The sequence below is a fragment of the Stenella coeruleoalba genome, assembly GCF_951394435.1.
Source record: "Stenella coeruleoalba genome assembly, chromosome: 9".
Taxonomy (NCBI): domain Eukaryota; kingdom Metazoa; phylum Chordata; class Mammalia; order Artiodactyla; family Delphinidae; genus Stenella; species Stenella coeruleoalba.
Window position 1 is genome coordinate 83,896,511 of NC_137155.1, and position 15,256 is coordinate 83,911,766.

A 15,256-nucleotide genomic window follows, 5' to 3' on the forward strand; every position below is an offset into this window, starting at 1 on the left:
AAGGCAGACTGGAATGGATCAAGTGAAGACTCCCTAAGTAGAAATATAAAGTAAAACCAGATGTCTTTATACCTAACAAATTGTCAAGAACTTTAAAATGATAACTTACATGAATAAAGATTCAGGGAAATAAACACACTTATACAATATACATGCTTATACAATATGGGGCATGTAAATTGGTTCAAGCATTCTAGAGAGCAATTTGGCATTGTGTATAAAAAAATTTTTAATGTGTGCAAACTATTTAACACAGTAATTTCATTTTTAAGACTTCATCCTAAGAAAATAACCAGAAACACTCACAAAATTTAATGTAGAAGAATATTTAGTAGAGCATGCCTTCTTTATAATATTGAACACTTGGAGATAACCTAAGGGTCCAAAAAGAAGTATTCTATAAATTGTAATATATTCCTTTGATGAAATCTATGCATCCAGTAAAAAGAAGATTATGGAAGATGTCATGATATCAGAAAATGTTGGTAATTTATTTTTAAATATATCTGCTCAGAAAAAAAGACTGGATGGATACACAGAAAAATATTGTTAGTGGTAATATCTCAATAGTGGACTTACAATTGATTTTCTTCTTCATGAGTTTTGAATATTTTAAATCCACTTCAGTAAGTGACCATGTCGTGAATATCCTTTTAGGCACTGAAATGCCAAGCCCAATGCTCTAGACAGAGCAGGCACTCAACAAATATATGGTGAACTGTTCAGGATGATCAATTGCTAGTTAAAAATGCAACAAGGTTGTCTTGTGGGGTAGTGAGCTCACAAGAGTTGTTTAAGCAGAAACTAGCTGGCTGTCTATTATACTAAAGACTTCCATTTCATAAAAAAAATTTCTGTACCTTGCCCAACTCCATTTTCTTCCCAGCCATTACCTGCTTCCCTTACAGCCAAACTTCCAAGAGAAGTCTTCACTTGATCCATTCCAGTCTGCCTTCTAATGCTGTAGAAACTGTGTTCATCAGATCTAATTACCAAACCTTATCACTCATCCTACCCCAGAGAGAACTGTTGATCATTTCCTCTCTGAAGGTCTCTTCTCCCTTTACTTGCAGACCTCTGTCCCGTTCTTACGCTATCTCTCTGCTCCTTCCCAGTCTCCTCCCCTGGCTCCTCTTCCTCTGACAGCTGCCTGCATGCTTTTTTTTTTCAAGGTCTTGGCACTCTTCTCACTGTATGCCCTCCTCAGGGTATCCCATCCATTCTGAGGACTTAACTACCAGTGGACACTGACTTCTGAACCTATATATTCAGTCCAAACTTCTCTCCCGATCTGCAGATGTGTCTTTCATTTGCCATTGGATGTCCTATAATCACTGCAAATTTAATATGCTACTCATCCTCCTCCCCCCACCTTCTTGCTCTCCTTCTCTTATTTAGCTTAGTTAATATCATTACACTTCAACCTTGGCCTCTCTCTCCTACTCCCAAATGCCTATCTAATCAATAACTATGTCCTCAATGCTACTTCTAAATCTCCCTTGGATTTGTCACTACTTTTCATCCTGTTGCTGCTATGGTGATTCAGACCATAATCCTTTCCTTAGACTATTACAGTGACCTTCTAATTGGCTTTCTTGGCTCCAGTCTCCCCTTACTCTAGTTCAGCCATCATCTTGCTACTAAATTTTTATGTATTTATTTTTAATATGAATAATCACATCCCTTCCCTATTTAGGAACCTCTGATACCTTTCATACTTATTGTCTTCAGGGGAAAGTCCAAGTTCCTTAGCTGTAAATCAAGGTTCTTCTCAATATGGCTACATCCTACCTTACCAGTTATTTTCAGCCCACACCAGACTTCCCTCTCTTCTCTGAACACAGTTTGCCTTTTCACTTTTGTGCCTTTCCCCATCCTATTCCCCTAAGTATCTTCTCTCCTCAGCCAACTCATTTCCTCCTTCAGTGCCCAACCCAAACTTCACTGCCTCTAGGAAAATAAACCCCCTCTGCAGCTTCCAAGTCAGACATTAGGACAAAAGATATGGTATTTAAATCAGTGGATCATATGATATCGCTTATATGTGGAATCTGAAAAAAAGGGTACAAATGAACTTATCTACAAAACAGAAATAGAGTTACAGATGTAGAAATCAAACTTAAGGTTTTCAGGGGGTAAGTGGCGGGGGGATAAATTGGGAGATTGGGATTGACATATACACACTACTATATATAAAATAGATAACTAATAAGGACCTACTGTATAGCCCAGGGAACTCTACTCAATACTCTGTAATGGCCTATATGGGAAAAGAATCTGAAAAAGAGTGGATATATGTATAACTGATTCAATTTGCCGTACACCTGAAACTAACACAACATTGTAAAGCAACTATACTCCAATAAAAATTTAAGAAATAAAATAAAATAAAGCAATGGACTGGATGGGAAATTGCAGAGGACTAAGCCCAAGGGGACTCCCAGCATTCAGAAATCAGGAAGGACCCACCAAAAGAAACTGAGAAGGAATAAACAATGAAGTAGAAGGAAAGCCGGTGTGGTGTGATGGAAGCAAAGTGAAGAAAATGTTTCAACAGAAAGGGACTAATCGTTAGTGCCAAGTAGCTGCTGAGAGGGCAGTAAGGTGAGGATGGACAACTGACCACTGGATTTGACAACAGAGAGGTCACTGCAACCTTCACAGGTGTGTTTGCAGTAGTAGAATGGGGGACAAAGGCTGACTGGATTGGCTTCAGGAGAGTCTGAAATGAGGAAGTTGATGTTCTTTGAATGGGTGAAGTAGCAGATGAATGAAGAAATAATGTCTTAGAGGGAATTCCCTGGCGGTCCAGTGGTTAAGACTCCATGCTTCCAATGCAGGGAGCGCAGGCTCGATCCCTGTTCGGGGAACTAAGATCCTACAAGCCGCGTGGCGTGGCCAAGTTAAAACAAAAAAAAAGATATCTTAGACAGGATTCTATAATTGGTCAGGAACCAAAATAGATTAGTTATTTTGAACTCTTAGAGTCTCTGAAAAGTTTCCAAATAGAAACAAGGATGCAATTTGGTGGTGCAAAGTTTTTCTTAAGTGACAAGGGAATTCAGAGTAGGATTACGAAGGCAGTAGGGTTAGTCTAGGGAAGGTTCTATGTGAGTTCTCTGTAATGGTTGCATTTTATCTATTACAGACCTGGTTCACAAAGGCCTTCATGCAGGACTTCTCAGAAGCTTCAGGGAAGAGCTGTCCCTGCAGGCACTTGGGTGTAGAATTTTCAGAGACTATTTCCAACACCTCCTGCTGGTGTATAGAGGTGCTGATAGGTCTATAAGGCTGGCTCTCATGCTTTTGGAGGCTGGGCAGCACCAAGGCTGAATGGCTGGGAAGAGGTAAACAGGAAATATCTGACTCACACAATGTAGTGCATTTGGAAATGCTGTATTTGGAAGTATTTCTATATAAAAATTTTATAGTGAAATCATAATGGAGGTGGACTAAGTATTCACCTACCTATATTTGATGAATAGGTAGGCTGTTCTTACCTGCCACCTCCTAGAGATGAAATATGGAGAATACAAACTTTGGGTAGACCAGACCCAAGCTTTGATTTTGTGCTGTTACCTATGTGACATTTTTCAAACTGTTAGAGTTTCAAAAAGTAGTTTGATACAGATCCCATGTAGAATGTGTTTTTACTTACATGACTGAAGACAACCCATGGACCATATATTTCCCTTTATACAATTATTTATGTTGACATCTAGGGCCTGGATTATGGAATAGAACCAGTTATAGAATATTGAAGAACCTCCTGTTATACCATGTTTCCTGTGGTTCCCCAAACGCACAGGATGGTCTTATATGTGCCTTTGCTTGTGCTGTGCCCTCTACCTGGGATACCCAAATCCCCTTCTTCCTGGCATGCTCAGATCTAAGAGGCCTTTCTCACCCTCTCAGACAGAGATCAATCCCCTCTCTGTTGTCCCCACACTACTTTCATGTGTCACTCCATCTCTACACCAACCACACTTAACTACAGCTGTTTACTCTTCCGGCTCCCTCACTGGGCTGAGTTTCCTGAAGTCAGTGATTTTGTCTTCCTCTTCTATCTTTTACATCTAGAGTAGTGTTTGCACATTTTGGACACACAATCCATATTTGTTGAATGGATGCATGAGTGCTTGAGAGTATGAATAAATGAATGAGTGAGTGGATGAATACATGAAAAGATTAGAAAAATGTTACCCCACAGATGGAAGCTCATACAAACATGAAAGTGTCAATGACTTTACATATACACAGAATTAGTGCATGAAATGGTACTTTCCAAGTACAATTGAGATGACAAGATTACTGTAGCATAATGCATGTAAAGAGGAGAGTGATACACACAAACGACTCGTAATGTGTGTGGCGCAAGGTGCTGAGCACTGTGCTGATTAAAATGAGCTAGGTGGGCTTCCCTGGTGGTGCAGTGGTTGAGAGTCCGCCTGCCGATGCAGGGGACACAGGTTCGTTCCCCGGTCCGGGAAGGTCCCACATGCCAAGGAGCGGCTGGGCCCGTGAGGCATGGCCACTGAGCCTGCGCGTCTGGAGCCTGTGCTCCGCAACGGGAGAGGCCACAACAGTGAGAGGCCCGTGTACTGCAAAAAAAAAATAATAATAATAAATAAATAAAATGAGTTGGGTGATAGGAATTGATTGGTTTTCATCTAGATTTGGGAGAGAGATTTGATCTGTGGAACAGAATGAACATTTTGGCCCATATGATTTCTTTTTTTCTTTCTTATTTTATTTTATTTTATTTATTTTATTTTTGGCTGCATTGGATCTTTGTTGCTGCGTGCAGGCTTTCTCTAGTTGCGGTGAGCAGGGGCTAGCGGTGCGCAGGCTTCTCATTGTGGTGGCTTCTCTTGTTGCGGAGCATGGGCTCTAGGCGCGCAGGCTTCAGTAGTTGCAGCACGTGGGCTCAGTAGTCGTGGCTCACGGCTCTAGAGCACAGGCTCAGTAGTTGTGGTGCACGGGCTTAGTTGCTCCACGGCATGTGGGATCTTCCCCGACCAGAGCTCGAACCCGTGTCCCTTGCATTGGCAGGCAGATTCTTAACCATTGCGCCACCAGGGAAACCCCTTGTGATTTCTTTTAAGCAAGGTATTTTTCATCTTAAAATTTAAGGGCAAGGTACACCTTAATAAGCTTGTTTATCTAAAGCATGGCTTCATTGTAAAACAAAACAAAAAAAAGAAAAGGAAAAACCAGCTATTACACCTTTAAAATGGAAGTTACATTGAACTAGTCATTTCATTCCCGCATGCCTCAGTTTCTTCTATGCATACTTTGTATGCATGATAATAATAAATGATAATAGCCCTTACTAGTATTTACACTATAAAAGGGCTGTTAATGTAAATTAGATAGTATAAAATGGGTTATGATGTCTTCTTTGAAAGACAAGCACTATACACAAATGGCATATTATTATTTAGTTTTTCCTTTTCAATCTCGTTAAATGAGAATTAGATGAAAACTCTGCCCCTTAAGCAATATCCAGTGGGTAAATGATTATTGAGTCGAGTAAAATGAAAAAAAAAAATCTTCAGCTGAAAAGTCAGTTTGTGCGGCTTAGCTGGTCTGTGCACAAGACAAAAATATTGTCCTTATCTGATGTTTACCACTGCTTTTTATCTCCTCTCTGTGCCGTAATCACAAACTGAAGACAGTTAAGCCTTTCAGTTCAGTCATAGTGTGCATTTTAGAGAACACAGATATCCTGGAATGATTACAATTGAGAAATAATGTTTCATTTAATCAAGCCGTGTGGCCAGTTTTGCTATTGATTTAGGGCTAATTCAGCTACTAGTTCTTAGGTTCGGGGTAGCTATCACTGCAACCTTTTCGGGTTAGTTACTGCCATTGCCTCTGTGCGCTCCCTGTTTGCACCATCCAGGCCAGAGCTTCCTTATCTTCTCCTTGGAATACAGGTTACTAAGAGGGGTTGAGGGTATAAGATTTTGGGAGTCGTCGTGAATGTCAGAAATGTCACTTCGTTGTCATGAAGGGGCGAGAACTGAAACAACGCAATGGAGGATTCAGGATAACAGAGCTGGTGGTGATAGGGCCACCTGTCCAGCACAGCTATGCCTGGCCTCTCTGCATAATAGCTCCAGCCTACTTCTAGTTCCTGGTCCCTGTTCTCTGACTGCTCCCTGCTCCTCCTCTCTCATCCAAACCCCTTATGGTGTTCACCCATTGTATCTAGGCTCACGTTCACTCCCTAGGACCAACCTCAGCACTGCTGGTAGTTGTGATTATCTGTTTTCCCCCAACCCAAATCCAGAGATTTTGGCTTCTGGATTTTGCTCTCAGAGATGACCCCTGCCTAGCCAGCTGTGGGCCAGCTATCTGCTCTAAGGTGACCAGACTCCTCTCCCCTCCCTCTGACTGGTCCCAATACATGAGCTATGGCAATAGGTGTGACAGTTGTGTCTGATCAGGTTTTTATCAATACCCATGAACGTCATTTCATTGGTGGGCTGCTCAGAGAGGTCAGAGCCCAGGAAGCCTGTGTGAAGTTTAGAGGCCTAGAGAAGGGGCAGGTGCAGAAGAAGAGTACGAAAGGCAGATTTGGTCTACTGGACAGTTTTAGCCACTTCCAGCACCAGTTGCAAGACCCCAGCCCAACACAAAGGCCATGCCTACCAAGAGCATCGCCATGTGGTAACTGAGCTAATGTAAAAGTGGTGAGGGAGGGCTTCCCTGGTGGCGCAGTGGTTGAGAGTCCGCCTGCCGATGCTAGGGGACGCGGGTTCGTGCCCTGGTCCGGGAAGATCCCACATGCCGCGGGGCGGCTGGGCCCATGAGCCGTGGCCGCTGAGCCTGCGCATCCGGAGCCTGATGCTCCGCAACGGGAGAGGCCACAACAGTGAGAGGCGCGCGTACCGCAAAAACAAACAAACAAACAAAAAAAGTGGTGAGGGAGCCTTCGTAGTGGCACCATTTCCCTACCTTTGGGAAGAAAATCTAGGGATTATATCTTCTACTTTGAAAGCAAATTGTTTAAAACAGTTGTCTACATTCAGGTTCCATTTATTCCTCAGCTTGCTGTGACCTGCCTTCTGCCTCCACTGACCCCGCTCTCACCCAGCTGGTCAAACACCTCCTTAGTGCTTAGTGCTCCCTCCACAGGTGCTCCTCAGACTTTTCCTACTTCATCTCTTGACAGCATTTACCTTTGTTGACCATAACCTACTTGTTGAAATGTGCTTTTCCCTTGTTCTCTATGATATCTCACTCTTTTTGTACCCTCTGGCTGTACTTTTTTCAGGGATCCTTTCTCTGCCTACGCGGGCTTTCTCTAGCTGTGGTGAGCGGGGGCTACTCTTCGTTGCGGTACGCAGGCTTCTCATTGCGGTGGCTTCTCTTGTTGCGGATCATGGGCTCTAGGCATGCAGGCTTCAGTAGTTGTGGCTCACGGGCTCAGTAGTTGTGGTTCACGGGCTTCGTCGCTCTGCGGCATGTGGGATCTTCCCAGACCAGGGATCGAACCCATGTCCCCTGCCTTGGCAGGCAATTCTTAACCACTGCACCACCAGGGAAGTTCCTCTCTGCCCATGTTTTAAGTTTTGGTGCTCCTCTGGGTTCTCTTCTGAGCCCTTTTCTCTTCGGTGACACTCTCCCTGTGTATCGCTTTCATCCCCTTGGATTCTATTGTTGCCTACCGTGTACTGATGCTTCCTAAGCCTGTATTCTCAGACTTCAAGATCAACCTGCCTACTCGTGCCCGGAGAGTATTCCCCAGGCATTACAAATCAAACATGACCACGACTGGTCTCATCCCTTTAGTAAGTGTCTTAGTGAGTGATGTCACTGTCCACCCAGCTGTTCAAGTCAAAAACCTGAGTGGCAGTTTTGACTTCTTCCCTTCAAAACTCCAGCATTTAAGCAATCAGAGATTTCAGTAGATTGTACCTCCTCTATGACATGGCTTGTAAGGCTCTGTATAAATTGGTTCTGTTTACCTTTCCAGTCTCATCTCTGACCACGCCGTCTCAGCTATCCTGAACTGTTTTCAGTATTCAGATAATCAGTGATTTCTGTCACCTTCAAAACGTGCATCCTTCACTGAAACAGATTTTCCTCCACTGAAACAGATCTGCCCCACCTCTTTATTTGACTAACTCCTCGTACCTTGGAAGTCTCCACGTAGAAGTTACTAACTTACAATTCTTGCAAATTCTGGGTTAGATGTCCCTCCTAGAGCTCTTGGTACTCTTCTCTTCATAACACACTGCTTTATTGGAGCTGCCTTTCCAGTTTCTACCTTGCCCTCTACTGCAAGCTCTACTGGAAGGTTTCTGTAAGCAGGAAACATGTTTATCCTATTCACCTTTGTACTCGTAGCACCAACAAAGTATCTGGTACAAAATAGATGCTCAGTGAATGAAAATAAATATTAGAAGTATCACTGTGAGAGTAGAAAATAAATTTCCAATCAGAGGTTGCAATTAGGATTTTAGAAAACAAAGATTTATCAAGTCCCTCTAACATCAAAGGGATTTGAAGATTATCTAAAACTATTCAGAAGAATTTATCAGCATTAGAATCATGAGCAGAGAGTAGTTAATAGAGGTAGATTTCAAATCTGTCCCTTATGGGCTTCTTTTCTAGAGTTCAATATCCAGACTGTCTGAGCCATGTTTTGGGGTCACCCAAGCATTCCATCCTCCTGACTTCCCATAAACTTTCGGATTCATAACCCACTCCATACTTGAGAACATGGGGATAGGAATAAGGTAAGTGTTAGCTTTTCTGTTTTTTCCTCTATTATTTCATTTTCAACCACATGCTATACTTGTAGAGCAACAATTTTTAGTCTCTCTCTGGAGTCTTGATCAGGAGGTATGACCAGCTCCCCTGCTAGTCTAGCTGGCCTCACAATGTTTGAATATCCTATGCATATGAAGAAATGTTGCACAGTCTCTTGAGGTATTATGTCCTTTCATATTTTCTTTTTTATTTCATGGCTATCTAAATTCTTTATCATCGTTCTATTGATTTTTCCTAATATGATTCCACACAGAAAAAAGTGAGTTTTGAGAAACCAGAAAGACTTGCTTCCCACTCGGGGACACCTTTTGGGCCAGATGCACAGTAAGAATGCAGGGCATGAGCAGTGCAGTCAAACTTCAAAAACAACTCTGCTTTAGCCACACTGCATATGGGTAACTGCTCACTCCGCCTCCACTGTCAACATTCGTGAACCCCCTCCCTGCTTTAGTTTTTCATTTAAAAAAGACTTATTATTATTTATTTATCTTCATATTTATTTATTGCTTATCCCCTAACTAGAATGTAAGCTTTATGAGGACAGGGATATTTTTTTGGTTCACCACTATATATGCTCAGCACTTGGAACAATAACTGCTACATGGTAGGCACTCAATAGATATTGTTGATGAATGAATGGTGTCTTTTAAAAAAAAATTTTAAGAGGCTGATGCACACCCAGGCCTCTAGGGATCTAATGCAAATCTGGTTTCAGTTTTGTTGCCCTTAACACTTTGATTGATGGCTAAGATGATAACATTGACCGCGTGCTGAACGAATTTACAGATGATGCACAGCTAGAAAAGATAACAAATAAGTTGGATGATGCAATCAGGATTCTCCTCCCCCTTATCAAATCCTGAAAAAATATAATAATGAATCACATCTAACAATATAAAGTTTACCAGGGACAAATATAAAGTACTCAAAGATCTCCAAATTCAATTGTACAAGTACAGGTTGGGGACAAGGTGACTTACAATAGCTCACGTCGGAAGATTTAGAGCCTTCTGTTGACTGTGAGTAGATGATGAGTCAACACAGTGTGATGTAACTTCCACAAAACAAAAATCAATCTTTTGTTGTATTAAGAGAAATACAGTGTTCAAGTCGGGGAGTAGTTCTCTAGTTCTCACTAGTGATCAGGTCACATTTGCTCTGTTTTATGAATTCTGATCTTCAGCCTTTAAGAAAGACATTGATAAATAAAAGGTTATTCAAGAAGAGTAAAAAGGGTAAAATGAGATCTTGTAATCAGTGTCATATCAGAAATGATTAAAGGATCTGAGAGTCGGTGTGGGTGTGTGAGGAGGACGGTGATAGCTAGCACATGTAGCTGCCTTCCAAAGTTAAAAGGGCTGTCCTGCAAGAAGAGACTAGATTTCGTCTGGGTAATCCCAAATGACAGATGGAAGACCCTTGAGTAGAAGATGTAAGTATGTATATTACAACCTGTTAGAATTTATCAACAATTCTGTTTTGCCCAGTAATCAAGTGGACAACTGGTGGAGGTTGTAAGTTCCCTGACCCTGGTGGTATTCAGGCAAAAGCTGGGCACTCATGCCTCATGTCCTGAATACACTTGTGATGGAAGTTCAAACACTGCAGTGAGGGATTGGGTTAATCACAATAGCAAACACATACTAAGTGCTTACTCTATGGTAGGTACCATAAAAAGTGATTAATGTGGGTTATTTTTTGGCTGTGTTGGGTGTTCGTTGCTGCGCACAGGCTTTCTCTAGTTGCGGCGAGCAGGGGCAACACTTTTGTTGTGGTGCGTGGGCGTCTCATTGTGGTGGCTTCTGTTGTTGCCGAGCACAGGCTCTAGGCGCGCGGGCTTCAGTAGTTGTGGCTTGTGGGCTCTACAGCACAGGCTCAGTAGTTGTGGCGCACAGGCTTAGCTGCTTGCAGCATGTGGGATCCTCCCGGACCAGGGCTCGAACCCATGTCCCCTGCATTGGCAGGCGGATTCCCAACCACTGAGCCACCAGGGAAGTCCCTGGGTTATTATTTTTAATGTATCAATCTTACTAGCTCCATCTTACAGATGAGAAAACTGAGGCTTAGAGGGGTTAAGTAATTTGCCCAAGGTCTTACACCTTGTACATAGCAGAGCAAGGATTTTAACTTAGGCAGTCAGATCCCCAACTTTAACTTATTGTTCTATAAGGACTCCCACTTCTAAAAAACCATTCTTTCCCACCCTGAGATTCTACCACTCTAATGAAGATATCAAACCGAGGAGCTTATCATCTCCACTTGCAAATGATTCTATACTAAATAGGTTCTTTCTGCATAGTATGTGGTACTAAATTAACCTGGGCAGTTGCCACTTGTGGTACACTGTATGGAGCCCAGTGTATTTATTAAGGGAAAAGAATGAGTGAATGCAACCACACAAGCTGCATTGTGTCTGAGGAAAAACAAGCACATTTCTGGGTGGTCTACTGAGGATACTTGGCAAAAAGTGATAATCCATCATTCCTGGCAGAGGCCTTGTGAATTCCTGCTCAGTTGTTTGGACAATATTCATTTAAACAAATATTTATTGAGTACCTGTCCTGTGCCAGGTATGTCCAACGTGCTGAGGGTGCAGAGGTGAATCAGAGGATGCACTGTTAGTGGGGGAGATGGACAGGTAAGCAAATTCTTATGATACAGTGTGACAAGTGCTTAGCAGGTGTATGCATATGTTTTAAGTATTACAGGGACAGAGTGGAAAGGAACTGATTCTGCTTGTTTGAAGGAGTTGTCCAACACTTGATTATGTTTTCAAAATGACTGTCACATACGTTGCATGAGTTTATTTGGTCTTCATAAAGACCATATGAAGTCATGATCCCTTTTTGGACATAAGATCAAATAGAGTATCGCAGAGGTTAGGTGAGCTCCCCAAGGTCATGCAGCTAGCAATAATAATTGCTGACATTTATTGAGTGCTTAGGCTACCTGAGGTTCTGTTCTAAGCCATATTAAGATGTTTCATTTTCACAACTCTACGAGGTAATTATTAATATTATTACCACTTTACAAATGAGAAAACTGAGGCACAAGATTTAAATAATTTGCCTAGAGTCACAGAGCTAGAAAGTGGAAAACCCAGGATTTGCACCAACCCATTCTGGCTTTAGCAGGCACGCACTTACCCAGTGCACTAAATTACCTGTAACTGGTCCTCTAAAGAGCTGGAACTCACACTTAGATTCTGATTGCAAGTTCAGCTTTCTTTCAAGTGACCTTGCTCTTTAGCAGTATTACATCCAAATAAGAGAAATGGTGTGTGCCTGGCTGCAAGGAGAGGTTGTGTAGGTCAGGCATCCCTGAAAGTGTTTTGGGAGAGGTATGGTAAGATTTAGAATATGCATTAGTTGTATATGCGGGGTTTTTCAGGGCAGCCAGAATTTGGCCTCTTGTTCTCCAGGGCAGCAGTCTGGGCTCTAGGGACTATGATTTGTTAAACATAGGAACTAGACACCAACACTTACCCTGTAGCCTTTTAAACTTTAGTTTAAATTTTTCTAAAAGAAAATGACAAGATGTGAAACATCAAGAATGAAGCAAGTTAAATTCAGTACCTTATATATAAGCAAGAATGGAGGTACAGAAAAGGAGAAATGAAGCACATAATTGCTAAAATTATCCAAGTTTTCTCTCCATAATAAAAATTCTTGGATTGAAAAACAGTTCAATATAATATTACTGTACCTTAATAATTAGGTTGATTTGGCTCTGTGGTAAATCTGAGAAAGAATTGGTTATTAAAATGAATGAAGTAGATTAGCCTTCCCTCAGTAATTACTACTTCAGCTAATGATATGACCTATGTGATTGAATCTACTGCATTTTTAAGACATCCATCTCCCATAATTTTTGGAGATTCAATAATTTAAAAATCAGCAGTGGGGCTTCCCTGGTGGCGCAGTGGTTAAGAATCTGCCCACCAATTCAGGGGACATGGGTTCGAACCCTGGTCCAGGAAGATCCCACATGCCGCGGACCAACTAAGCCCGTGCGCCACACTGCTGAGCCTGCGCTCTAAGCCCGTGAGCCACAACTACTGAGACCGCATGCCACAACTGCTGAAGCCCGCGTGCCTAGAGCCTGTGCTCTGCAACGAAGAGAAGCCACCGCAATGAGAAGCCCAAGGACCACAACGAAGAGTAGCCACTGCTCGCTGCAACTAGAGAAAGCCCGTGCGCAGCAACAAAGACCCAACACAGCCAAAAATAAATAAAAAATAAAAATCAGCAGTGGGTGGGGATTTCTGTGGTAGGCAGAGGGCAGAAAAGGTCAATGTTCTTCAACATTCTTTCCTTCACAGCAAGTGGGGTTTTTTGGTTTCCGTTGGTTTTCAGTGTTTTGTTTTGTCATGTATGGAGACCTAGGAGATGCAACTGATTTATCTTAGCCTTTGTGTTTATAGATTTCTATTTTCTTGGCTTCAGGTCCTTGGAAACATTTGTTTTGATGGTGGCTGGAGAGTTAGTCATGTTTTATTTTTGTTGTTCCTATTTATTTTTAAGATCCTTTAGTTCAAGTCCACTTACAAGGTGTTACATAACCTGTATTTATGTTTCCACAAATAAAATATTCCTAGTAGTAATTTCTGGTACACTCTTATAAAAACAGTTAATAATTTGATGTCCATCAGAATGATTCTGTAATATTAATAAGCTAGAACAAGGATATGCTTTGAAAAATTGTGTTTGAAATGTATAATTGGATTTAGCACTTAACATGTGAAATTTCAAGTTTCTTACATCAATTATTTTTGAGTTACCAAGCAGCCAAATTCTTATAAACATATTTTTCCTTTTCATCACTGAGTCAACAAAAGTTGGAAAATTCTTTTCTCACATATTCCATTCTTTAACTAAGCCTGAAGGCTTTTTAAAAAAACCACATCCCAAACAAACAGTTTTACATGAGGTTATGAGTAACGAGTAAACGAACAGAGTGGGCTCTACTGGCACTGGGGATGTACGTCTAATTAGAAGTCTCAGTATTCCAAACATATAATTTACTAACGTTGAGGTTTTTAATTCTTAACTTTGAGTCCATTGGGATGGAAACAAGTGACCCTTGGTGGAAATATGTCAAGAATCAACTTTCTCAGGTTGACCTTTAGTTTGTTGGTCAACAAATCAAAACATTGTATATTCCCAGGCTTAAAGATGTCTGTACCTTGTTAAATTCGTTAAAAGATCAAGACAGAAAGCTAGCACTGCTTTGCTGCTGTGAACAGGTTACCCTCTCCCTTCTTCTTGATGCCTCTTCTTCATGAGAGATGGTCCATCTTAGCTGGTTCCATGCATGAAGCAGTATGAAGCACATTGCATCTCCTGCACATCCTCCGGAGTGGGTCTGGGTGTGGGGGGAGGTAGAGAACTCTGTTTTTACAATGAGACGGGTGAATATCAGCTTTCGAACTGACTTGACATACTATTTAGTTCAAGGCTCCATACTAGGCACCAAAGACTGCTACAAATGGTCTCAATCACCATGTTCATAACTTAAAAGTAGTAACATAAGATTTGCAATCAAGGGCTTCCCTGGTGGCGCAGTGGTTGAGAGCCCGCCTGCCGATGCAGGGGACATGGGTTCGTGACCCGGTCCGGGAAGATCCCACATGCCGCGGAGCGGCTGGGCCCGTGAGCCATGGCCGCTGAGCCTGCGCGCCCGGAGCCTGTGCTCCACGACGGGAGAGGCCACAACAGTCAGAGGCTCGCGTACCGCAAATAAAAAAAAAAAAAAAAAAAAAATTTGCAATCAATTAGATTACTGTCTGACCTGGAGCAAACAACTTAAACTCTCTCCAAAGTAACTATTTCACAGTGTTATTATAGTAAATAATTGAGATTGTAAATATGAAAATACTTAGTGCAAAGCCTGGCACATAGTTGCAAGTGAAGGCTGAATTTATGTGAAGCATATAATTAACTACCCGTGGAACCTCAAATGGACAAATGAACCCAAATTGACATTATCTGTCTCTAGCCAGTTTTAAGTCAGAAAATTTCACTTCCAAATGAATAAACTACATCTACCAATGACTTTGCTTTAAAGCCTACATTCAGAACAAAATGTTATTTAAGTGATAATCTGTTAATATATTTCATAACAGGAGCTGACTGTGGTTTCTGTAGCAGAAAATTACATGTGAACAAAAGGAAGAAGGAAAATTAGATAAATGAAAAGTCTTTATTTCAAAATAAATGAAGAAGGGACAATTATCTGATTATAGAACATTCAGATCATGGTATAATTATTGTAAGTCTACATGTAATTACAAAATATAATTGTATTTATGTTAGTTTTTAAATTTTTTTTCTGATCTTAAAGGACTGATTTTTCTCATAATTGAATGACAAACTCTGCAATACCTCGTATTAACTATTAATATGCTAAAAATACCCATTAACTATCTTTTTCTTAATTGCAACTACTGTCTTGGACTTACATTTATTTAAGC

General features: G+C 41.4%; 1 protein-coding gene across 1 annotated transcript in view; it reads left to right on the top strand.

Annotated features, from left to right (window-relative positions):
• MKLN1 (muskelin 1) overlaps nt 1-15,256 on the top strand; it is a 354,266-nt gene that overhangs the window by 20,021 nt on the left and 318,989 nt on the right. The window contains exon 2 of the mRNA XM_079932674.1: nt 8,626-8,750. Within this exon, the coding sequence (XP_079788800.1) occupies nt 8,734-8,750 (17 nt within the window). The 5' untranslated portion in view covers nt 8,626-8,733. The remainder of the gene's footprint in view (nt 1-8,625; nt 8,751-15,256) is intronic.